The 24,981-nt window shown below is 44.8% G+C and overlaps 1 protein-coding gene across 2 annotated transcripts in view; it reads right to left on the bottom strand.

Moving 5' to 3' along the window:
* Positions 1-3,894: 3,894 nt before the first annotated feature.
* The window catches only part of LOC124039679 (lactadherin-like), a 48,194-nt gene continuing 27,107 nt past the window's right edge, over positions 3,895-24,981 (bottom strand). The window contains exons 4-10 of one of the 2 annotated variants that reach the window (XM_046355904.1): positions 18,846-18,959; positions 17,601-17,782; positions 16,790-16,945; positions 16,300-16,444; positions 13,725-13,927; positions 5,965-6,120; positions 3,895-5,582 (exon numbers count right to left, since the gene is read on the bottom strand). In XM_046355904.1, coding sequence (XP_046211860.1) covers positions 5,439-5,582; positions 5,965-6,120; positions 13,725-13,927; positions 16,300-16,444; positions 16,790-16,945; positions 17,601-17,782; positions 18,846-18,959 — 1,100 coding nt within the window. In that variant the 3' untranslated portion in view covers positions 3,895-5,438. The remainder of the gene's footprint in view (positions 5,583-5,964; positions 6,121-13,724; positions 13,928-16,299; positions 16,445-16,789; positions 16,946-17,600; positions 17,783-18,845; positions 18,960-24,981) is intronic. The other variant, XM_046355913.1, reaches the window with a different exon arrangement.

Below are 24,981 nucleotides of genomic sequence, written 5' to 3'. Positions count from 1 at the left end.
TGGGGTGCTCTGTAGGGCTGTCTCAATTTGTTTTTTTACAATCTGTCCTCTCCTCCCCTTCATCTGCAATGATTAGAGACTTGACAGGGGGAAAACCATACAAGGGAAGCTTATAATTAGGCTGGCTTTCACCTTGTCAGTTCTCTAAGATCAGAGCAATGAAGTAGAGGAGGCGAGGATGGATTTAAGATCATTGAGACAGACTATGAGTACAATGACACCAACATGACAACCTTTACACCAAATAGTGCAGGCAATGTTGACTGGCACACTTTTAGACCAGCACAAACACCACACCCACAGTCCTCCTTTATCTGGTGGCTCCATCCATGTGATACCACTGTAGTCGAACTGTAAACAGGGAAATGGAATGACAAAGGAACAGCCATAGGCACAATCAGTGATATGTGCAAACTGAAGTTTACACGTCTGGGTTGGCGCACCGCCTTGGGTTGTGCGGTGGCGGAGATCTTTGTGGGCTACACTTGGCCTTGTCTCAGGATGGTAAGTTGGTGGTTGAAGATATCCCTCTAGTGGTGTGGGGGCTGTGCTTTGGCAAAGTGTTTGGGGTGATATCCTTCCTGTTTGGCCCTGTCCGGGGGTGTCATCGGATGGGGCCACAGTGTCTCCTGACCCCTCCGGTCTCAGCCTCCAGTATTTATGCTGCCGTAGTTTGTGTCGGGGGGCTAGGGTCAGTTTGTTATATCTGGAGTATTTCTCCTGTCCTATCTGGTGTCCTGTGTCAATTTAAGTATGCTCTCTCCAATTCTCTCTTTCTTTCTCTCTCTCGGAGGACCTGAGCCCTAGGACCATGCCTCAGGACTACCTGACACGATGACACCGTGCTGTCCCCAGTCCGCCTGTGATTATTATTATTTGACCATGCTGGTCATTTATGAACATTTGAACATCTTGGCCATGTTCTGTTATAATCTCCACCCGGCACAGCCAGAAGAGGACTGGCCACCTCACATAGCCTGGTTCCTCTCTAGGTTTCTTCCTAGGTTTTGGCCTTTCTAGGGAGTTTTTCCTAGCCACCGTGCTTCTACACCTGCATTGCTTGCTGTTTGGGTTTTTAGGCTGGGTTTCTGTACAGCACTTTGAGATATCAGCTGATGTACGAAGGGCTATATAAATACATTTGATTTGATTTGAAGTTTAGAAAGTATGGAGGCTCTCTTCTGTGTGGATTCACTCTGTAATTAGACTCACAGCTGTACCCGAAGAGAAAAGTGTAAGGGTGATTACGCATATGTATATTTTTTTCTTTAAGTGTTTTATTATCCTGGTATTTAGTCACATATTAATCGGGTACATGTTAATGAACAAATATTTACTCATTTCTATGGGGTTCATGAAAATAAGTACTATTATACCATATTAAAAAGGGGGAAACCTAGTCAGTTGTCCAACTGAATGTATTCAACTGAAATGTGTCTTCCACATTTAACCCAACACCTCTGAATCAGAGCGGTGTGTGTGGGGGGGGGGGGTTGCCTTAATCGACATACACGTCTTCGGCGCCCAGGGAACAGTGGGTTAACTGCCTTGTTCAGGGGCAGAATGACAGATTTTTACCTTATAAGCTCTGGGATTTGGTCCAGCAAACTTCTGATTACTGGCCCAATGCTCTAACCACTGACATGTAGTCACCAAGCACAAGAAAGTATCCATTGTAATCACATAATGTCCTCGTAAATACCAGGTAAATACAAACTTGAAACAGGGCAGTCAAATAAAATTCTATAATTTGAGCACAATGGAATAAGAGGTGGCTATGGAACTATTCCTGCTGCCATGAGACCAGCCTCATAGGGATAGCAGTATAAATCTGTATCCATAAGACTTAATGTGTGTCCATCCATACAAGAGGATGGTACAGAGGAGGAAAGTGCAAAGGGATGGAGGTAATGATTTAGATAATACCGTGGTATAGGAGGGATAGATTAGCCTTCAGGGCATTAAAAATGCTAAACAGCAAATGGACCCAAAGATTCCTGCCCTTTCACATCCTCTCCCTTTGAAGTGAAAATGTCTGAAATGAATTCAAGCCTAATGGATTCATGTTACTGTCGGGTAAAAGATACAATCTGGGATTTGTTCAGGCCATATGAATGACCAAAAATGCCTGCAAATATCACAGATTGCACCTTTAACCCAATGCAGGTGAAATGGAGATGGGGAAATTGAAACAAGGTTCGCTACAGCACAATATACAAGCTGTCTGATGTTAAATCCTTTATTGTTTATGTCTTGAGAGTTAAGGGAATTATTTTAAGAAACACAGAAAACAAGAACTGATCAATATTAATAATATCGCATAAAAACACATCAATTGTATATTTTTTTTTTATGAATCATATAAAACCAGGACATTGTGGAAAATGAAAGAACGGGAATAACTAGAGTCTGATGAACGAATCAGAAAAATATACAGAGAAAACAATATCAAAACGTCTATGTTGGATCTAAATAAAATAAAATAAAAAGTATAGTCAATACAATGCATGCAGACATCAGATAATAACTATTTTGGAACAGTCTACAAAGATCATAAATATATTACAGTCTTTGACACCACAATCCTTTCCATAGCCTTGCAAATGCATCGTTATTCACATGCATTTAAAAGAGGATATCTATCGCCGATGTTTTCCAGCTGTTCATATTAATATTCATTCAAATCAAAAACTATCTTCTTATTGCACACACCCGTAATTCATAATTCATGGGGGGAGCTTGACAATGCTAGCTATGACCTAGGAGCAATATGCAGATTGCCATGTCACATCTTACGTTCAGTGCAGCCATAGAAATCGTTTTTAAATTAGATTTTTCTTTTCCATCTTATCAGTGTGGCCACAGGCTTCGAATTCTACGCATCAATTTGGTCCTCTTGTGATAAATGGATGGCATTTGATTGGTCTGCTGCAAAACATTTACATATTACAACTTCAAGGAACACATTTTTACAAAAAGTATTTACATTAGGTAGGATAACCAGCTCAGAAAAATAAAACTGGCAGAAATGTGTTTTTTTTGGTTGCTATCATGTCAAAAATCTAAAACTGCCCCTTGATAACTTCTGGAAGCCATATAACTGCTCTCCTATGCAGTGACATGACAGATACTATTAAAACACTTTGTTCTCAAACACTCAATCTTCAGGTAAGTGTCAAAATAAAGGAAACACCAACATAAAGTGTCTTAATATGGCGTTGGGCCTCTACGAGCCACCAGAACAGCTTCAATGTGCCTTGGCATAGATTCTTCAAGTGTCTGGAACTCAAATCAAATTAATAATGGAGCGAATTAAAGGGATGTGATACCATTCCACCACGAGAAATTCCGTCATTTGGTGTTTGGTTGATGGTGGAAAACGCTGTCTCAGGCGCCACTCCAGAATCTCCCATAAGTGTTAAATTGGGTTGAGATCTGGTGACTGAGACAGGCACCCTTTAAATACCCTACGCTCCTTTGAGACCCCTCTTTCAAAGTCCCTGAGATCTCTTCTTCTAGCCATGGTAGGCAACATGGGGCGGCAGTGTAGCCTAGTGGTTAGAGCGTTGGACTAGTAACCGGAAGGTTGCGAGTTCAAACCCCCGAGCTGACAAGGTACAAATCTGTCGTTCTGCCCCTGAACTGTTCCCAGGCCGTCATTGAAAATAAGAATATGTTCTTAACTAACTTACCTATAAAGGTAAAATTAAAAATTAAAAACATAATTGGCATTATTAAGCAAAGGGGCAGTTTTATACACGATCCTAAGCATGCTGGGATGTTCATTGCTTAATTAACTCAGGAACCACACCTGTGTGCAAGCACCTGCTTTCAATATCATTTGTATCCCTCATTTACTCAAGTGTTTCCTTTATTTCGGCAGTTACTTGTACATCAGTATTTATTTATTTTATGGAGAAAACTTTGAGTTTCCACATATTTACCTCAGCAAACAATTATACAGATTTGACCCTGAATGTGCCTTTTAAAAGGGAGGAAAACGAAATCATATTAAGTTGAGCTGTGTATCATAAGGGTTATAACAACATTAGTAGCACATATAATATGAAAATATGCCTGGTTCCAGATCTGCTGTGCCGTCTAGCCAACGCCTATGATCGTGTTTGTCAAGACAGCACAAACATCTCTGGGATCAGGCTAGAATTGATCTGCCTTAATCTCAAAAAGACATCTGGCAGCATCATCAACTTGCTAACCCCCTATTTTCTATGTCACTTCATAATATTAGTCAATTAGTAATAAATGCATTACATTGACGTCACAACTCACAGTGCATTAATGAAAGGACAGACATCACAATCAGAGCAGATTGAGTTATAGAACAACACCAGATACTGTAGGAGTATTACTGCACTTTTACATACCCTTTAGCAAAGAATTATAAACTAAAATTGCATTGAACTATTTTGGGATTTGAATATCACTCAATGTCACAAGATTACAGAATAAGAGTCTTTCTCCAGCTTTTTATACATGCTTTCTATTTTTTTGTTAGGTCTGCTACTTGAAAAACTGCATTTAGTAAAAACATGGCTAATAAATCATAATGCATTCACAACTAGTCAACCAACACCATCAATTTGTCAACAAAGTGAAATTCATTTGGTATACCTTTTCTTTTTCAAAAAATACAAATCAATCTTATAAATCCTATAGTCACACGACGGGTCTTTCCCTGGTTAAGAAGCCCAACGAAATAAAACACAAACAAGAACTCCCGCAAAAACATCTCTTCCAGAGCACTACAGAATCAAGGAAATGGCTAGGCGATAAGACTACACGAGGGTGTTCGATAATACTACTACGCACTTCAGTGTCTCTGGATGGTCAGGTGAAAATTCCCAGTTGGAAAAACATCTCAGCCAAGTTAGATACTACTGTATTGTACATCACTAGCGATGGGTCTCGGGTTCAGTCTTCTGTGCCCAGATTCATAAAGCGTCTCACAGTAGCAGTGCTGATCTAGGATCAGTTTTGCCTCTAAATAATAATTATTAATAAGAGGGGGAACCGGATCCTAGATCAGCACTCCTACTCTAAAACTCTGAATAAGGCCCTGATCTAGGAAGGACAGGTTCAGAGTCCATGTAGTTCCGGCTGACACAGCAGTAGTCTGTGCGCTCGACGTACAAGTTGACCTTCAGCACCCGACCTAGGATCAGATTACCCCTACCTAATCCTACCCGTAACCATTAGGTGGGCTAGATCAGTGGTAACCATTATCTGACCCTAGATCAGTGGTTAGGGTCAATTTTGTACCTTCTCCAGTTGGGGCAGGGTTGTGGTGGTGGCGTGGTGTTTTGCTGCCCTCTACGGGTGTGAGCAAGGCAGTGCAGGCGTGGCTCAGGAGGTTTTGGAAAGGAGGAGAAAGAGGAGGAAGGGCAGGGAAAGTGGAGGGGATTTGGCCGGGGACAGGGCTACTCATCGCAGCCCAACAACTCCATTCGCAAGGTGATGCGCTCGTGCCACGCCCACGGCAGGATGCGGACCAATCGGGCATAGAAGGGAGGCTCGAACACATTCTTTTTGTGGACGTTGTTGTCGCTGTTACCCGGGAAGATCTGGAAGTTGGGGAGCCAAATCACAAGCACAGAACTGATGGGTGCTAGTTAGGGCAAGAGACACTGAACATCTATCATACAATATAAAGGTCATCATTAAATCTATGACATCTTGACTTTGCGTTTCAACCGCTGACTCAATAACACCTATATTTAATATCAACAAAGTAATTCAATTCGGTCTATTATTCGTAGCCAGGCACACATTCATGCTTGGCTCCCTTTAAATGGATGTTCCACTCAAAATACATACGGCAGGGGAATCAACTCCACTTAAGGTTAGTGTAAAAAACCATGTTAGGTTGTATTTTGGCTGGAACACCCCTTTAAGAACACCTTAAGAGAACACACTACTTTGGAGAGACAGATTTTTGCCACCTACCTTGTCTGTGCTGGTGACGTCGTCCTTGACTATGCTCCAGGACTGGCCGTCGTCGCTGTAGGCCACCTTGAAGGCAGAAACAAACTGGACTGCCCCAAAGTCCTTGGCCCCCTGGGTAATGATGCCTGTGATCCTCTTGGGGGACTCCAGGTCCACCTGTTACAGAAGAAGGAATTGTCAGAACAAGCATGGTTCAGTGCTGGACTCTGGTCTAGTGGCAACACTGCCGACTCCAGACTACAAATCCTCCTGGCAACGGGGGTTTGAGCCCACTGTGTGTCTACCACTTTCTCATCTTTGCCCTTATTTGTCTGCATCCCCCACTATCTCCCACCACACTGTTCTGCCATGAAAAATAAGAATAGTGTCATTGGAACATCTTAGGCTTACCCAGATAAATTGAGTTCAAAACAAAATAGTCAGTAATTTGTCGGTAAAGTAAACTTTCAGAGAGAATCTTCCAGAACTTTCAGGTTTGAGGACTCGATATAGGACTCGTTTTACTGTGTATATATACACTGCTCAAAAAAATAAAGGGAACAATTAAACAACACAATGCAACTCCAAGTCAATCACACTTCTGTGAAATCAAACTGTCCACTTAGGAAGCAACACTGATTTACAATAAATTTCACATGCTGTTGTGCAAATGGAATAGGTGGAAATTATAGGCAATTAGCAAGACACCCCCAATAAAGGAGTGGTTCTGCAGGTGGTGACCACAGACCACTTCTCAGTTCCTATGCTTCCTGGCTGATGTTTTGGTCACTTTTGAATGCTGGCGGTGCTTTCACTCTAGTGGTAGCAGGAGACGGAGTCTACAACCCACACAAGTGGCTCAGGTAGTGCAACTCATCCAGGATGGCACATCAATGCGAGCTGTGGCAAGAAGGTTTGCTGTGTCTGTCAGCGTAGTGTCCAGAGTATGGAGGCGCTACCAGGAGACAGGCCAGTACATCAGGAGACGTGGAGGAGGGCGTAGGAGGGCTACAACCCAGCAGCAGGACCTCTACCTCCGCCTTTGTGCAAGGAGGAGCACTGCCAGAGCCCTGCAAAATGACCTCCAGCAGGCCACAAATGTGCATGTGTCTGCTCAAACGGTCAGAAACAGACTCCATGAGGGTGGTATGAGGGCCCGACGTCCACAGGTGGGGGTTGTGCTTACAGCCCAACACCGTGCAGGACGTTTTTCATTTGCCAGAGAACACCAAGATTGGCAAATTCGCCACTGGCGCCCTGTGCTCTTCACAGATGAAAGCAGGTTCACACTGAGCACATGTGACAGACGTGACAGTCTGGAGACGCCGTGGAGAACGTTCTGCTGCCTGCAACATCCTCCAGCATGACCGGTTTGGCGATGGGTCAGTCATTGTGTGGAGTGGCATTTCTTTGGGGGGCCACACAGCCCTCCATGTGCTCGCCAGAGGTAGCCTGACTGCCATAAGGTACCGAGATGAGATTCTCAGACCCCTTGTGAGACCATATGCTGGTGCGGTTGGCCCTCGGGAGCATGCCCAGGCGTTGTAGGGAGGTCATACAGGCACGTGGAGGCCACACACACCACTGAGCCTCATTTGGACTTGTTTTAAGGACATTACATCAAAGTTGGATCAGCCTGTAGTGTGGTTTTCCACTTTAATTTTGAGTGTGAATCCAGACCTCCACGAGTTGATACATTTGATTTCCATTGATAATTTGTGTGATTTTGTTGTCAGCATATTCAACTATGTAAAGAAAAAAAGTATTTAATAAGAATATTTCATTAATTCAGATCTAGGATGTGTTATTTTAGTGTTCCCTTTATTTTCTTGAGCAGTGTATATATATACACTTTTGTACCGGTTACCTCCAGCAACTTCACAAGGTCCTTTGCTGTCTGGGATTGATTTACACTTTTCGCACCAAAGCACATGCATCTCTAGGAGACAGAACACGTCTCCTTCCTGAGGGGTATGACGGCTGTGTGGTCCCATGGTGTTTACACTTGCATACTATTGTTTGTACAGATGAACGTGGTACCTTCTGTCATGTTTTGTCTTATATTGTCTTGTCATTATGCTTTCCCTTCTGTTCGTTTCCCCCTGCTGGTCTTATTAGGTTCGTTCCCTTTTTCTATCCCTCTCTCTCCTCTCTCTATCGTTCTGTTCCTGCTCCCAGCTGTTCCTCATTCTCCTACTCACTCAGTTAGTCCTGGAACGTTTCTTGTCATGTGAAGTGTTTAATGTCTGCTATCCCTCCTGTTTCTTCTGTCCCCTCTTCTCAGGAGGAACCTGGTGATTTGACAGGAGTGCCGGAGGAATATCATGATCTGCGCTCGGTCTTCAGTCGGTCCAGAGCCAACTCCCTTCCTCCTCACCGGTCGTATGATTGTTGTTCTGATCTCCTCAAGAAGCGTTTTGCATCCGCTCCTATCCTTGTTGCACCTGACGTCACTAAACAGTTTATTGTTGAGGTTGACGCGTCGGGGGTGGGCGTGGGAGCCATTCTGTCCCAGCGCTCCGATACTGACGATGGGGTCCACCCTTGTGCGTATTTTTCTCATCGCCTGTCACCGTCGGAACGTAACTATGATGTGGCTAACCGCGAACTGCTCGCCATCCGTTTAGCCCTAGGCAAATGGCGACAGTGGTTGGAGGGGGCGACCGTTCCTTTTGTCGTTTGGACTGACCAAAGGAACCTTGAGTACATCCGTTCTGCCAAACGACTGAATGCGCGTCATGCTCGTTGGGCATTGTTTTTCGCTCGTTTCAAGTTTGTTATTTCTTATTGCCCGGGTACTAAGAACACCAAGCCTCATGCTTTATCCCGTCTCTTTAGTTCTTCTGTGGCTTTTACCGATCCCGAGGGATCCTTCCTGTTGGGCGTGTTGTCGGGTTGACTGTCTGGGGTATTGAGAGACAGGTTAAGCAAGCACTCACTCACACTCCGTCGCCGCGCGCTTGTCCTAGTAACCTTCTTTTCGTTCCTGTCTCTACTCGTCTGGCTGTTCTTCAGTGGGCGCACTCTGCCAAGTTAGCTGGCCACCCCGGCGTTCGGGGTACGCTTGCTTCTATTCGCCAGCGGTTTTGGTGGCCTACTCAGGAGCGTGACACGCGCCGTTTCGTGGCTGCGTGTTCGGACTGCGCGCAGAATAAGTCTGGTAATTTTTTTTCTGCTTCTGCTCCTGGTCTTGCTGGGTCTCAGTCTGTTCCCTGCCACCGCATCTCTCCTGTTCTTGTTCCTGCCCTTGCTGTGTCTCAGTCTGTCCCTAGTTGTTACTCTCCTGGCCTGTTTGGTCCTATTTGCTCTAAAGCTTTCAGTTCTCTACCCGTGTCTCTTTTTTTTTTTTAGAGTAGTACCCTAGTTTCCCTTTTTATCATTTTCCGTTACGGTCCTGAGGAGAGGAGTTGGGTTCTTTCTCGGGACGTGCTGGACCGTTTGTGATCTATGATTTCCTCCGTTGCCGCCAGTGTTCCTCCTCGAGTGCGCCAGGAGGCGCTCGGTGAGTGGGGGGGTACTGTCATGTTTTGTCTTATATTGTCTTGTCATTTTGCTTTCCCTTCTGTTCGTTTCCCCCTGCTGGTCTTATTAGGTTCGTTCCCTTTTTCTATCCCTCTCTCTCCTCTCTCTATCGTTCCGTTCCTGCTCCCAGCTGTTCCTCATTCTCCTACTCACTCATTTAGTCTTTCCACACCTGTTCCCTATCTTGTCCTCTGATTAGAGTCCCTATTTCTCCCCTTGTTTTCCGTTTCTGTCCTGTCGGATCCTTGTATATTGTTCGCCGTGCTGTGTCTTTGTCTCGCCCTGTCGTGTCTTGTTTCCCTCAGATGCTGCGTGTGAGCAGGTGTCTGAGTCTGCTACGGTCGGTGCCTTCCCGAGGCAACCTACAGTTTATGGTCGAGTCTCCAGTCTGTCCTCGTCACAACGAGTGGAATTAGTTTTTATGTTTTGTTTTCTGCTCTGATTTGTCTAGGAGTATTGCCTATTTCCTTTACTGGAATAAAGACTCTGTTTTCGCCAAGTCGCTTTTGGGTCCTCATTCACCTGCATAACAGAAGGATCCGACCAAGAATGGACCCAGCGACTATGGATTCTCTCTACTCTACTCTCGAGTTCCAGGGAGCGATGCTCGGCAGACACGAGCAGGAATTGTCTGCTGCTCGGCATGCCGTTGAGACCCTGGCCGCTCAGGTCTCCGACCTCTCAGGACAGTATCAGAGTCTTCGTCTCGTGCCACCAGCTACTTCTGGGTCTTCCGAGCCTCCGGAACCTAGGGTTAATAACCCACCATGTTATTCTGGGCAGCCCACTGAGTGCCGCTCCTTTCTCACCCAGTGTGATATAGTGTTCTCTCTCCAACCCAACACATACTCAAGAGAGAGAGCTCGGATTGCCTACGTCATATCACTCCTTACTGGTCGGGCTCGGCAGTGGGGCACAGCTATCTGGGAGGCAAGCGCTGAGTGTACTAACGATTATCTGAACTTTAAAGAGGAGATGATAAGGGTTTTTGATCGTTCAGTTTTTGGGAAAGAAGCTTCCTGGTCCCTGTCTTCCCTATGTCAAGGTAATCGATCCATAACGGATTACTCTATAGAGTTTCGCACTCTTGCTGCCTCCAGTAACTGGAACGAGCCGGCGTTGCTTGCTCGTTTTCTGGAGGGACTCCACGCTAAGGTTAAGGATGAGATTCTCTCTCGGGAGGTTCCATCCAGCGTGGATTCTTTGATTGAACTCGCTATTCGCATTGAACGACGGGTAGATCTTCATCACCGAGCTCAGAGAAGAGAGCTCGCGTTAACTGTGTCTCCCCTCTCTCCGACACTACCATCTTTCCCCACTGACTCTGGCGTTGAGCCCATGCAGCTGGGGGGTATTCGCATTTCGACTAAGGAGAGGGAACGGAGAATCACCAACCGCCTCTGTCTCTATTGCGGTTCCGCTGGTCATTTTGTAATTTCATGTCCAGTTAAAGGCCAGAGCTCATCAGTAAGCGGAGGGCGACTGATAAGCGCTACTAGATGGTCCTCTCCGTCAAGTACCTGTACTACCTTACCGGTCCATCTACGCTGGACCGGATCGGCAGCTTCCTGCAGTGCATTAATAGACTCTGGGGCGGAGGGCTGTTTTATGGACGAAGCCTGGGCTCGGGAACATGACATTCCTCTCAGACAGTTAGGGGAGCCCACGGTCATGTTTGCCTTGGATGGTAGTCCTCTCCCCAGTATATTATGTGAAACACTACCTTTAACCCTCACTGTATCTGTAACCATAGTGAGACCATTTCTTTTTTGATTTTTTGTTCACCTTTTACACCTGTTGTTTTGGGTCATCCCTGGCTAGTGTGTCATAATCCTTCTTTTGATTGGTCTAGTAATTCTATCCTATCCTGGAACGTTTCTTGTCATGTGAAGTGTTTAATGTCTGCTATCCCTCCTGTTTCTTCTGTCCCCTCTTCTCAGGAGGAACCTGGTGATTTGACAGGAGTGCCGGAGGAATATCATGATCTGCGCTCGGTCTTCAGTCGGTCCAGAGCCAACTCCCTTCCTCCTCACCGGTCGTATGATTGTTGTTCTGATCTCCTCAAGAAGCGTTTTGCATCCGCTCCTATCCTTGTTGCACCTGACGTCACTAAACAGTTTATTGTTGAGGTTGACGCGTCGGGGTGGGCGTGGGAGCCATTCTGTCCCAGCGCTCCGATACTGACGATGGGGTCCACCCTTGTGCGTATTTTTCTCATCGCCTGTCACCGTCGGAACGTAACTATGATGTGGCTAACCGCGAACTGCTCGCCATCCGTTTAGCCCTAGGCAAATGGCGACAGTGGTTGGAGGGGCGACCGTTCCTTTGTCGTTTGGACTGACCAAAGGAACCTTGAGTACATCCGTTCTGCCAAACGACTGAATGCGCGTCATGCTCGTTGGGCATTGTTTTTCGCTCGTTTCAAGTTCGTTATTTCTTATTGCCCGGGTACTAAGAACACCAAGCCTCATGCTTTATCCCGTCTCTTTAGTTCTTCTGTGGCTTTTACCGATCCCGAGGGGATCCTTCCTGTTGGGCGTGTTGTCGGGTTGACTGTCTGGGGTATTGAGAGACAGGTTAAGCAAGCACTCACTCACACTCCGTCGCCGCGCTTGTCCTAGTAACCTTCTTTTCGTTCCTGTCTCTACTCGTCTGGCTGTTCTTCAGTGGGCGCACTCTGCCAAGTTAGCTGGCCACCCCGGCGTTCGGGGTACGCTTGCTTCTATTCGCCAGCGGTTTTGGTGGCCTACTCAGGAGCGTGACACGCGCCGTTTCGTGGCTGCGTGTTCGGACTGCGCGCAGAATAAGTCTGGTAATTTTTTTCTGCTTCTGCTCCTGGTCTTGCTGGGTCTCAGTCTGTTCCCTGCCACCGCATCTCTCCTGTTCTTGTTCCTGCCCTTGCTGTGTCTCAGTCTGTCCCTAGTTGTTACTCTCCTGGCCTGTTTGGTCCTGTTTGCTCTAAAGCTTTCAGTTCTCTACCCGTGTCTCATTTTTTTTTTTTTTGAGTAGTACCCTAGTTTCCCTTTTTATCGTTTTCCGTTACGGTCCTGAGGAGAGGAGTTGGGTTCTTTCTCGGGACGTGCTGGACCGTTTGTGATCTATGATTTCCTCCGTTGCCGCCAGTGTTCCTCCTCGAGTGCGCCAGGAGGCGCTCGGTGAGTGGGGGGGTACTGTCATGTTTTGTCTTATATTGTCTTGTCATTATGCTTTCCCTTCTGTTCGTTTCCCCCTGCTGGTCTTATTAGGTTCGTTCCCTTTTTCTATCCCTCTCTCTATCGTTCCGTTCCTGCTCCCAGCTGTTCCTCATTCTCCTACTCACTCATTTAGTCTTTCCACACCTGTTCCCTATCTTGTCCTCTGATTAGAGTCCCTATTTCTCCCCTTGTTTTCCGTTTCTGTCCTGTCGGATCCTTGTATATTGTTCGCCGTGCTGTGTCTTTGTCTCGCCCTGTCGTGTCTTGTTTCCCTCAGATGCTGCGTGTGAGCAGGTGTCTGAGTCTGCTACGGTCGGTGCCTTCCCGAGGCAACCTACAGTTTATGGTCGAGTCTCCAGTCTGTCCTCGTCACAACGAGTGGAATTAGTTTTTATGTTTTGTTTTCTGCTCTGATTTGTCTAGGAGTATTGCCTATTTCCTTTACTGGAATAAAGACTCTGTTTTCGCCAAGTCGCTTTTGGGTCCTCATTCACCTGCATAACACCTTCAGGCAGTTGGAAATTGCTCCCAAGGATGAACCACACTTGTGGAGGTCTCCAATTTTTGGGGGCTGACTTCCTTTGATTTTCCCATGACGTCAAGCAAAGAGGCGCTGAGTTTTGAGGTATGCCTTGAAATACATCCACAGGTGCACCTCCAATTGACTCAAATGTTGTCAATTAGCCTATCAGAAGCTTCTAAAACCATGACATAATTTTCTGGAATTTTCCAAGCTGTCTAAAGGCATAGTCAACTTTGTGTATGTAAACTTCTGACCCACTGGAATTGTGATTCAGGGAATTATAAGTGAAATAATCTATCTGTAAAAAATTGTTGAAAAAATGACTTGTGTCATGCACAAAGTAGATGTCCTAACCGACTTGCCAGAACTATCATTCTTTAAAACAAGACATTTGTGGAGTGTTTGACGAGTTTTCATGACTCCAACCTAAGTGTAGGTAAACTTCCGACTTCAACTGTATCTCCCTCAGCTACAGACCACCAAGTGTCCAACACCCACACCACATCACTTCCTACAGGTCCCTCTGAACCTCCTGCAGTTACCTGCAACCACTCGGAGCGGTTGGTGGTGGCCGCTGTCCAGGCGTTGGTCTTGCCCTGCTTGTCCAGCCGGGCGTAGTGGGACTGCCAGGTGAACGCCTCAATTCCCCAGGTGCGGTGGACACTTGAGGCCGAGATCTGGCGGTCGGAGAGCAGGCGTGACTTCATGCCCATGGGCTCAGAGCAACCTGCCGTGTTTGAATACACTGAAGTGAGACGACGAGCACCGGGAGGGAAAGAGAGAGAGAAGTATGATAGACAAGGGACAGACAGAGAAGCAAGGCCCAAGCCAGCCAGTGAGTGAGCAGCACAGGGAAAGCACATGCATGATGACCAGAGTTGTGGGGAGGTGGAGTGAGTAGTGGCAGCCTGTAGTCATGCGGTACAGATTAGGGTTTCTGTTAGGATTTTGGATGTAAAAAAAATGTGAATAGCCAATAACAGTTGATGGCCACAGTTAAAAAGAGCTAGTATTTTTATTTCCCAACTGGTAATTGATGCGCGCTACCCATTTGCCATTCAAATGCATATGCAACAGAAGACAGGTTCATCAGCGCGTCACACACCACTTTGCTATGAGCTGGAGGCAGTATGCATTTTGAAAACATATTTCAATTGTTCGAAGCCTGAACGTTTTACTAAATATTATGAGGCATGTCTTACCTTGCTTCAAAGTAGCAAGCCAAAAAAAACGACCATATCCATGGAGGCAATTACTTTATAGACTTCCTTCCATATGCCATTGAAACCAGTAGCCTCTTTCTCTTATGTTCTATTGGTTTTAAATAAACGTTTTCATTGTCCAGTAGCCAAAGGCACAATCCTAGTCATATTTGCATCTTTAGATCTCTCCGCTTTCAACATTTCTAATAGATATTTTCATGTCACATGAAACTGCTCACATGTGTGATGCACTTTTGACAAATGGTGTTTTCCTGCTAATTGTATTATGGAACGAACATTCACGAGTAGCCTACTTTTTGACACATTTTTAATTTAACCTTTATTTAACTAGGCAAGTCAGTTAAGAACAAATTCTTATCTACAATGACGGCCTACGTGCATTGCTTATAAATGTGAATAAATAATATAGTTCATCAACATTTTAAGCTAAAAGTTCTGATCTGTTGCATCAGACTCATTCTTTAAAAATAAAATGTATGTAGCCAGTCCCACAACTGTCTGAAAGTCTGTTTTGAATAGGATATTTCTTTTTTGACAAGCTGACCATTAAAATAGGTAACATTTTCTACAATGCGGGATAGATAGTAAATTGACATAGGCTTGTGATTTTGCTGTTCGTTACTCGTCTTGTTGACTGAGGAAAAGTCAAACGTGGACAGTTATTCTAACACGTCTTCACAGTGTGCATCGGAATTCGGCAATGGAGCACTTTGTTGCAGCCTCGAATTAGCATGTTCCGTTAAGATGAATTACCATAATCGAAATGGGATTTCTGTCATTCTGAACACTGTGGGCAGACGCTCTAATCAGGTTATACACCCAATACATATGGATCCGGTAAATTTCTCAAATGTCCGGTCAATGAAAACCCTGGTTCAGCTATACAGCCATGGAGAATAGAGATCAGACAACTTGACATAAAAATGTGTGTTCCAAGTATGTAAACAGAGTGCAATTGCATGCAGAATGAGAACACAATTGCCTTGGGGGTTTTTGGTGGCAAAATGTCAGCCGTTCAAATGATACATCTCAACTCAAGCGGAGTTGGCCGAAGTACGTTCATCTACGGCTCTAACGATAACGGTGGAGAAAGAGCGAGAGCGATGGACGCCGCAGCATGCTTGTAGTTGGGCTGAGCATCGTTGAGTAGTACTGTGAACATGCGAGCCTACAGTAGCACTAGCATGCGTTGTCAGGTGCCCAAGCGTGTCACTTGTGTGCCATGCAGTTTGTATTGCAGGATGCTTTGTGTAACATGCATGTATGTGCGGTGCAAAGACCATAACCAAGCATACACTGGCATAGCATGCTCTGACAGACAGTCACAGATGGACATTGCGGATCACTTTTAAAAACACACACACACACACACTTTGTACAGAAAGTTGTTACACCAGAGAAAACAGAAAGTTGTTACACCAGAGAAAACATAAAAGGCACTCCAAAATATCCATCTAGTCATACTGGCATGGGAACAAGGCTGTGATGATGAATGTGACTTGCACATTATTCTTTTGTTACAATCCCAACACATTTGAGTCATTTACATGATAGGTCTCATTGCCAATATTTACACTGAAACACTTTCAGTCAGACCTAAACCAAAAACCTTCTGGTAAAACCAAAAACATTCTGTATGATGTAACCATCTGACACACACTGAAAAGCAAACCCCATGCAGTTTGTTGACGTTGTTATCAGTGTGTGTGTGTGTGTGTGTGTGTGTGTGTGTGTGTGTGTGTGTGTGTGTGTGTGTGTGTGTGTGTGTGTGTGTGTGTGTGTGTGTGTGTGTGTGTGTGTGTGTGTGTGTGTGTGTGTGTGTGTGTGTGTGTGTGTGTGTGTGTGTGTGTGTGTGTGCAAGTAGACATGTGTTTGTGTGTGTGTGTGTGTTTACCATTGAGCTCACAGCCCACCAGTTCCATGCGCAGGGTGCAGGCCTTGCGACAGACCACGGGGATGACGCGGAAGTACTGGCCGATGATGGGAGGGTCAAACAGGTTGGTCTTGGTGCTGTCGTTGTCCACGTTCCCCACAAACACCTGGAGAAATAGAAGAAATGAAGAAAAGAATGAAAAATGTTACGAAATAATGACTTGAGGGAGTGATGTCAAAATGCATTACTTGAATTTCACCTGAGCTTTACAAAACAGGCCACATGTGAATCAAACAGTAAACAGTATACTTCACCACCACCACCAACCAATCAATGCCTTTCATTCATTTCCATGGAAATGGCACACTATTCCCAAAATAGAACAAAGAAAAGCACACTTCACTGTGTAGAGGGTGCAAATTCTACAACAGCCATAGTGATAATATGTCTGTGTGTACATCTGAGAGGGTGTATGTGGTTGTGTTGTGCGCGCCTGTGCGTGTTCACTCACATTGTCCTTCTTCTGCCCATCCAGGCGGTACACGGTGTAGGTCTTCCCGTCCAGACTCGACGCCACTTTGAAGGCCTTGATGAACTCTGCTGAACCCATGCGGCTGGCGCCCTGCGTCACGATGCCCGTGAAACGCATCTTCCTCTGCATGTTAATCTGCACAAACGACAACGCATTGTTTCAAATTTATTGCCATATAATAGTGGACATTTGGTCCCGTAGTCATGGACCGTTCGCTGCACATGGAGGGGAATGACAAAAAAAAATGTGGTTACAAGGTCCATAGCAACAACATCAATCAATCAAATGTATTTATAAAGCCCCTCTTACATCAGCTCAAACCCAGCCTAAAACCCCAAACAGCAAGCAATGCAGGTGTAGAAGCACGGCATTGCATCCATGCAATGAGCAGAGCCTCCGAGAATCAAACACATTTGAAATTGTGTCAGAATTAAAGCATCTCCTTGTTGCCCGTCTTTCATCTGCACTGATATGAAATAACCAGACAGGGGAATGTTATTGCCTTGTAGGTAGCCACAATATATTGCTTTCACCCATCCCCATGATGATGTTTTTAGATCAGTGCAGACGAGGGAGTGGAAGCCACTTTACTATGGAGATATCCTTTCTAGAGTAGATTAGGTTCGTGGTCATTAGGAACACCAGAATTGTTTTGCTATACTAAAAAATAGCCTTTCTCATTAGACAAGTCCATGTAGCCATGTGGTTTCAGTCAGTTTTCTTCCATTTGGTGCCTAGAGAACACGAGCCAGACAGTGGTGTTGGAGCCAGCCTGTCATACTGTACTGACCTCTATCCAGGGGTTCCTATCATGGGAGGCAGAGGTCCAGGCATTTACCAGGCCTTTATTGTGGAGACGGGCCAGCTCGGGCCCCCAACGCTGCAGGCCCAGGATGCCGTAGTGCACCGACGAGGCCGAGATCTGAGACTCTGCAATGCCTCCGCCCTCCATGCCCAACAGAGAGATACAGCCTGAGGGACAGACAGACATAGGTCACAAAAAAACACAAACAGGGCAGACAGAGACAGACAGACACAGAACCTAGCGGTTGAGGGAGTGAACCAATGAAGAAGAATCTAGCAGGTCAAATCTGTGGTGAAGTTAGTCTGGTTTATTATTTCACATTAGTACACATACATGCCCCACAAATCTATTGACTTTTTTGACAACTGCCAACAGTTTGACATGAAAACATTAAGATATAAGGAAAATGAATATTCATGCTGAAAACCTCATAATAAACACCAATGGTATTCACTAAATGTATGGTTTTATATTTAGGATAATATTTTACAGCTTTGTAATTGTAGTTTTTATTTTAAAATCATCTTAATTCATTATTTCATATATTTGAAAGGCCACACACTGAGGGCCAGAGATTATTACAGACACCTGTGATAACCTGACATACCCAAAAGGGTCACTAGATGTCTTATGATAGATTACATAAAATCCTTCAAAGTTACCAAATTATGTTAGTTTATTGGTAAACTTAGAAGTTTCCAGTAACATACCGTCCTATTGCATCCCTAGCTAGGACTGTCTGTGAGTGGACTGAGGGGGAGGGGAAAACTGAAGACTAGCTGTTATTAGCAGAGGTTTGGATCTTTCTTATTGGTCTATTAACTAAGGAAGGTGAAAACCAGGAAGGTGAAAACTCCCTCCCATCAAAACAGGCTGAAATTTCAAACAGCTCTTACACTAAAAAAGGACATTATCACCATTTTCACAATTTCACAGTATTAGTTTAACCTCAGTGTAAATATATACACACACACACACACACACACACACACACACACACACACACACACACACACACACACACACACACACACACACACACACACATTTTTGACTGCACTGGGCCTTTAATTTGGTTACATTATGATTTTCTTTATCACATTCAGCCTAATGTCTTTTATTGCACTTAACAATATCATGGGGGACTAAGGCTAATAGAGAGCCAGTGTGTGTGTGTGTGTGTGTGTGTGTGTGTGTGTGTGTGTGTGTGTGTGTGTGACTGGTGCTCACGCAGTTGGCAGTGCTTGCCCACGTAGGGGGACGGACAGCGGCAGTTGAAGTCTCCATTTAGGTCCCTGCAGGAGCCACCGTTCTTGCACGGCTGGCCGACACAGTCATTCACATCTGTTGAGGGAAATGATGGCCATTATCAGTCACTGGCCTACAATCAACAGAACAGAACAATGATTGATAAGATGATATGTACAGGGGTGATCGGATCCTAAAAATCAGCCCTCCAACTCTTGAGATGCTTTTTTTTGAGCACAGGCCCCAAACTGAATCAGGAAATATGTACATGCTTCAACTGGATGATTAACTGACTGGATGCTTCAACTGGATGATTAACTGACTGGATGCTTCAACTGGATGATTAACTGACTGGATGCTTCAACTGGATGATTAACTGACTGGATGCTTCAACTGGATGATTAACTGACTGGATGCTTCAACTGGATGATTAACTGACTGGATGCTTCAACTGGATGATTAACTGACTGGATGCTTCAACTGGATGATTAACTGACTGGATGCTTCAACTGGATGATTAACTGACTGGATTTCAACTGGATGATTAACTGACGTTTTCACGGTTTTCAGATTAAGTAATTTTTTGACTTACCTCCTAAAGTCCCCCCCCCCCCGCCTTCATCTACGTTTGGCTTTTGACTATGTGCAAATGAGCTCTGATAAAGCTATTAGTAAAACAGCAGCAACGCAATGGCTCAGATGAGCTGTTGTGTGGCCCAATTATCTGAAACTTTGAACTACCCCTAGATGGCGCACTTTTCAATGGTATACGCTGGACGTGCGGTGTGTTTTTTTTTTGAGAGAGGGTGCTTGGCAACTGGCAGCGCTTTCAGAGGACAGCATGCATCAGAACAAACTTTTTAATCTTTCGCCCACAAGATTTGAAGGCATGACTAAACTTCCTTTGAACACTGCCCTAGATTGACTGTGTTTACTGTTTACCATATTCTTTGTAGAATATGACCCAAATCTCACTTGTTGTCAGTGAAAAGTGTGATTAGTGTGATTCTGTGCTCAGGGCCAGGCAGGCAGTCAGTCGCCCACTAGGGAGGCACCAATGATGTATACAAACCCGGCACCCTCTTCCTAAAGCCCACAGGGCATCCTGCTCTGAGATTATGTTACTTCTCAAGAGACACACTCACAAAGTCACAAACAATTACTCATAATACAGAATACTAGTACACACACACACAGTCTCATAACTAGGGCCTAGGGTTTTTCCAAGCCAGGACGCATCAGGACACACTCAAAGCCCTGGTCGTGACACACACACACACACACACACACACACACACACACACACACACACACACACACACACACACACACACACACACACACACACACACACACACACACACACACACACACACACACACACACACACACACACACACAAAATCAGCAGGAATGAGTCAAAAGCCAAAGCACCTTGGACTTAAAGCTCAATCCGAGATTTGCACAACTACAGCTGCTGTTTCTAAAAAGCCGAAAGCTCCTTCAAGCCCTCTTACAGTCTCAAGGTATTTTCGTGTGGTGTAGGCCTATTCCTATACTGTTACGGAGGAGCATATGGCTTCGCAGTATTTAAGGGCAACACCATATTCTCTCTTGACAGACTTCACACCTTAGCAAGAGGACATGGGGACACACACAGAGAGACTCATGGGCTCCCGAGTGGCTCAGCGGTCTAAGGCACTGCTTGAGACGTCACTACAGACACCCTGGTTTGATTCCAGGCTGCATCACAACCGGCTGTGATTGGGAGTCCCGTAGGCCGCGCACAATTGGCTCAGCGTCATCCGGGTTTGGCCAGTGTAGGCAGTCATTGTAAATAAGAATTTGTTCTTAACTGACTTGCCTCGATAAATGTTTTTTTTTTTTTTATATAAAAAAAATAACACACATGCATACATAAAACCTACAGAAATTGACAGACACCCTATTTTCCTTTCTACGTGACACCCCAGGTGACAGACGCTCTCTATTTGCATCAGCGACGGCCCCTCTGCATCAAGAGGATTTGGCACATCGTAGACCAGTGCTATTCAAAGTCGGGGTTGCGACGAGGAACTGCAGTGGGGTTCAAATTTTAAAAAGTATAGCTTATTGTATTGGACAACATACGCTGAGTGTACAAAACATTAGAAATACCTGCTCTTTCCATTACAGACTGACCAGGCGAAAGCTATGATCCCTTATTGATGTCACTTGTTAAAGCCACTTCAATCAGTTTCGATAAAAGGGAAGAGACAGGTTAAAGAAGGATTTTTAAGCCTGGAGACAATTGAGACATGAATTGTGTATGTGTGTCATTCAGAGGGTGAATGTGCAAGACAAAAGATTTAATGGGATATGGTAGTAGGTGCCAGGCGCAACGGTTTGAGTGTGTCAAGAACTGCAATGCTGCTGGGTTTTTCACGCTCAACAGTTTTCCGTGTGTATCAAGAATGGCCCACCACCCAAAGGAGATCCAGCCAACTTGAGTGGGAAGCATTGAAGTCAACATGGGTCAGTATCCCTGTGGAATGCTTTCAACACCTTGTAGAGTCCAATACCCGATCAATTGAGGCTGTTGTGGGTCAACTCAAGATTACGAAAGATCATTTGAAAAATACAATTTTATGAAGTAAATGTATTCATTGGAATTGAAAGTTATTTGTTGATGTAAAAATCTAAACGTAAACGATTTTAAGCTTGTGCCATTAGATTTGGGGTGAGGCCGTGAGAAATTATTGGGAAAGAAATGGGGTGCCCAGAAATAAATTAAAAATATTATAATAATAGGTTCCCCAATGAAAAAGTTTGAATACTACTACTGTAGACCATGCTGCAGCCTGGCTGGTTACCTCAAGAGCCATACAGACGCTGTAATCTGCCATACTTAGAGAGAGGGGGAGTGAGGTAGAAAAGGTGGCCTGAGGAGGAGGAAGGAGGGAGGGAGGACAATAGCCCTGGGACACTACCCACCCTGGGACATCTAGTGCTCCAAAGTGACGTGGTGTGTGAAGGAGGTTGGAGGCCAAGGGCCACCTGGAGCAACGGGTCACAGCAGGACACAGGGACCGAGTTGTTTTTGTCTCAGTCATAATTTTTAATTTTTTTTTTTTTACCTCTAGTTCAAAATGATACACAGCAAAAATCTATGGTAAGAACTTATTTTATCAATAAAACACCATACTGTAACTCTCTCATGTCCTGGTATGGATTTCAGCTAGTAGTGTGCCAATTGTATAAATAGATGTATGGTCCCAGTATAGACATATGAAAAGATTGAGGCTATTGAGTGGATGAGCGCACACAGGATCATCAATACTCAGGCTTTGTTTGTGCACGAAGCAAAATCCAATACAGATCTAATTGTCATTGTTTGTAACGTGACCCAGATAGATCAATGCAGAGCAAGGTCATCTGGCAACGTTGCATGTGACAGAGTACACGACACAGCCTGAGCATCTGAGCTAGTAGGCAGCGCTAGCGGCATGAGGTGTACACAGAGGCGTCATGCCCATAAGGGGCACGTGACCCCTCAGATTTGTCCTGTTAAAAATAATAGTAATCATATTTTTTGGTTTCATTTTTTGCTGTTGTTTCTCTGTAATACTACCAGCCAACAAGCAATTTTATGAAGTTGGCTTTAACTAGCCCAAACACACTAGACTCTGTCAATCACCATATTCTTATCGGCAGACTCAGTAGCCTCGGTTTTTCGGATGACTGCCTTGCCTGGTTCACCAATTACTTTGCAGACAGAGTTCAGTGTGTCAAATCGGAGGGCATGTTGTCCGGTCCTCTGGCAGTCTCTATGGGGGTGCCACAGGGTTCAATTCTCGGGCCGACTCTTTTCTCTGTATATATCAATGATGTTGCTCTTGCTGCGGGCGATTCCCTGATCCACCTCTACGCAGACGACACCATTGTATACACTTTCGGCCCGTCATTGGACACTGTGCTATCTAACCTCCAATCGAGCTTCAATGCCATACAACACTCCTTCCGTGGCCTCCAACTGCTCTTAAACGCTAGTAAAACCAAATGCATGCTTTTCAACCGATCGCTGCCTGCACCCGCATGCCCGACTAGCATCACCACACTGGATGGCTCCGACCTTGAATATGTGGACACCTATAAGTACCTAGGTGTCTGGCTAGACTGCAAACTCTCCTTCCAGACCCATATCAAACATCTCCAATCGAAAATCAAATCAAGAACCGGCTTTCTATTCCGCATCAAAGCCTCCTTCACTCACGCTGCCAAGCTTACCCTAGTAAAACTGACTATCCTACCGATCCTCGACTTCAGCGACGTCATCTACAAAATTGCTTCCAACACTCTACTCAGCAAACTGGATGCAGTTTATCACAGTGCCATCCGTTTTGTCACTAAAGCACCTTATTCTACCCACCACTGCGACTTGTATGCTCTAGTCGGCTGGCCCTCGCTACATATTCGTCGCCAGACCCACTGGCTCCAGGTCATCTACAAGGCCATGCTAGGCAAAGCTCCGCCTTATCTCAGCTCACTGGTCACGATGGCAACACCCATCCGTAGCACTCGCTCCAGCAGGTGTATCTCATTGATCATCCCTAAAGCCAACACCTCATTCGGCCGCCTTTCGTTCCAGTACTCTGCTGCCTGTGACTGGAACAAATTGCAAAAATCGCTGAAGTTGGAGACTTTTATCTCCCTCACCAACTTCAAACATCAGCTAGCTGAGCAGCTAACCGATCGCTGCAGCTGTACATAATCTATTGGTAAATAGCACACTCATTTTCACCTACCTCATCCCCACAGTTTTTATTTATTTACTTTTCTGCTCTTTTGCACACCAATATCTCTACCTGTACATGATCATCTGATCATTTATCACTCGTGTTAATCTGCAATATTGTAATTATTCGCCTACCTCCTCATGCCTTTTGCACACATTGTATATAGACTCCCCCTTTTTTTCTCTGTGTTATTGACTTGTTAATTGTTTACTCCATGTGTAACTCTGTGTTGTCTGTTCACACTGCTATGCTTTATCTTGGCCAGGTCGCAGTTGCAAATGAGAACCTGTTCTCAACTAGCCCACCTGGTTAAATAAAGGTGAAATAAAATAAAAAATAAATAAATAGGTTCCCAATCTCATAAATAGCCTATCAGGCTATCAGTCAAGTTAGAGTAGCTAGCTTGTCTAACTATCTTAGCTGGCATGCCTGCTGGCAAGGTTGGTAGACTAAGAAAAGCAAGCAATTAATTTGACTCACATTCCTTTCAATCTTTTACCCAGGTGAGAAGATTTGGTTTCTTTAACAAAATAACCACCAGTCAGGAGGATAAAGACAGCTCAAGAGATATGCAGAAAAATAGACATTTCTATATAATTAAATATAATAATTGTGGCTATAGATTGCAGGATAAAGCTGTTTCAGGTGTTTGAAAAATGACAATTCGCCAACTTTCCAACAGGGGCCTAGCCCCCCTCCGGACCACTCCCCAGCCATCCTCACGTACTTTATGCCCCCTCAGATGTTGGGGATGCATGACACCCCTGAGTGTACCGTACAGTTTTGTGCACTCGCCTCATGCCCACTGATGGTTAAACTAGCAGTGACTCCATCCCTCTTTAAAAGGGACAATCTTTAGATTTTTTTAAAACTTTCATTCATGATATAGCCATTGATTTTTGAAGAAAGTACCTTACAAAATGCCTCATGAGCGGAGTTCAAATGTGAGAGTGGTCACATTTCTCCAGCCCCACCCCTTAGCTGTTTACCAAAACAAATGACAGGGTGGTAGTTTTGTTATAATTTCCAAACCCAGATTTCCACTTTAAGGAATCCAGGTCAGAAAAGTCCCTGGCATGGGACACTGCCACAAACACCGGAATGATTAGAACTGTGAATCCTTGTAATGTTGTATCATGTAATATTTGTTCATGTGTAAATCAATCCCATAAGGGATGGGCTGCCAATTAGCGATTTGACACCCCAAAAATGTACGAAATAATTTCATTTATTCGGAAGGGTACAACTGGGGGTGCCCCCAACGGCAATACAGTGCCAGGTTTAGCCACAGAGCTGTTAAATTAAGTGTATGATAAAATTGATATTTGCTCAGTGAAAACCTT

This window comes from Oncorhynchus gorbuscha, linkage group LG01 (assembly GCF_021184085.1).
Source record: "Oncorhynchus gorbuscha isolate QuinsamMale2020 ecotype Even-year linkage group LG01, OgorEven_v1.0, whole genome shotgun sequence".
Lineage (NCBI taxonomy): Eukaryota > Metazoa > Chordata > Actinopteri > Salmoniformes > Salmonidae > Oncorhynchus > Oncorhynchus gorbuscha.
The sequence above is the reverse complement of the archived record's forward strand: the minus strand, read 5'-3'. Positions and strand labels throughout refer to the sequence as shown.